General features: G+C 31.9%; 1 protein-coding gene across 1 annotated transcript in view; it reads left to right on the top strand.

Moving 5' to 3' along the window:
• Window positions 1-794, top strand: part of LOC119587998 (chromosome transmission fidelity protein 8 homolog) — a 3,620-nt gene extending 2,826 nt beyond the window's left edge. The window contains exon 3 of the mRNA XM_037936719.1: window positions 476-794. Within this exon, the coding sequence (XP_037792647.1) occupies window positions 476-733 (258 nt within the window). The 3' untranslated portion in view covers window positions 734-794. The remainder of the gene's footprint in view (window positions 1-475) is intronic.
• The last annotated feature ends 270 nt before the right edge of the window (window positions 795-1,064 follow it).

The raw sequence follows: 1,064 nt of genomic DNA, 5'->3' as shown, positions 1-1,064 counted from the left end.
CCAGTACTCATTTTAAAAAGGATAACAAGTTAAAAATAAGTAAATGAATATATGAATCAACAGAATGAGACTTGAAAGCATCACAATCCATTTTCTGGCATCTTGTGTCCTCCCCTGAGCATGCCTTGAGGGGTTCAAATCATACAGCAAAAGAGTCTTTTAAAGTAATATATTATAGGGTTTTAAAATACACTAGAGAATGGATATCATTAGAAGGACTTAGTAATTGATTTGTAAAGGAAGGACAGAGAAAACTGAAGTATGAGAAAAAGTATTGTACATAACAGTCCAGAAACATTAGGAAGTTTTGAATCACCAGCAATGTGAATATTGTTTTTATTATTTTGGGCCCTTTTTTTCCTACATCTTTCAGTTTCTTTTATATTTTCTTTACTGTCTTTGATTTTTCCTAGATTTCCCTCATCTCCTGGAAAAAAGGAGCATTTTCTCTAATGTGATTTTTGTGTCTTTACAGGGCACTCCTATCCTTATTATCGGTCACCACATCATGTATGGAAAAATTCAGGACTTAGATAAGCCCTTTGTTCTAATGCATAAGAAGAAGCTAAGTACCGATATCGAGCAAATGGATGTTGACGACACAGAAAGCCAAGAGACTGCTTCATCGACTGCAGGAGTGGAATATCTCATAAAGGCTGTTATTCGTAAAAAAATTCTGTTCAAAAGCCGGCCAAAGCCAATCATTGCTGTGCAAAGTGCTACTGTTTCGTAGTGTTTTGTTGTAGCATTGTATGTTAAGATAGTTAGAAAAATATATTTGATTGTGTATTATGTCTATGTATTTTCCTTTATCCTGTGCTGTATTGTGTGTTAATGGTTAATATTTGTTGTGGATTTGTTTATTTATGTATCTATATGAAATGCAGCAGAGATCCTTCATTAAAAGTTGTGAATTTGTTTACCTCTAGAAGAATGCAAATTTTCCAGAAATCTACCTTTTGAAAGATACTAATAACAGAAAATATTGTATTGAAAATGTAAGATACACAATTTTTTTTTTTTTTTTTTTTTTTTTTTTTTTTTTTCCTGCTCTTCTTGTTTAT

The sequence above is a fragment of the Penaeus monodon genome, chromosome 23 (genome assembly GCF_015228065.2).
Source record: "Penaeus monodon isolate SGIC_2016 chromosome 23, NSTDA_Pmon_1, whole genome shotgun sequence".
Taxonomy (NCBI): domain Eukaryota; kingdom Metazoa; phylum Arthropoda; class Malacostraca; order Decapoda; family Penaeidae; genus Penaeus; species Penaeus monodon.
This window is presented reverse-complemented; position numbering and strand designations above follow the sequence as displayed.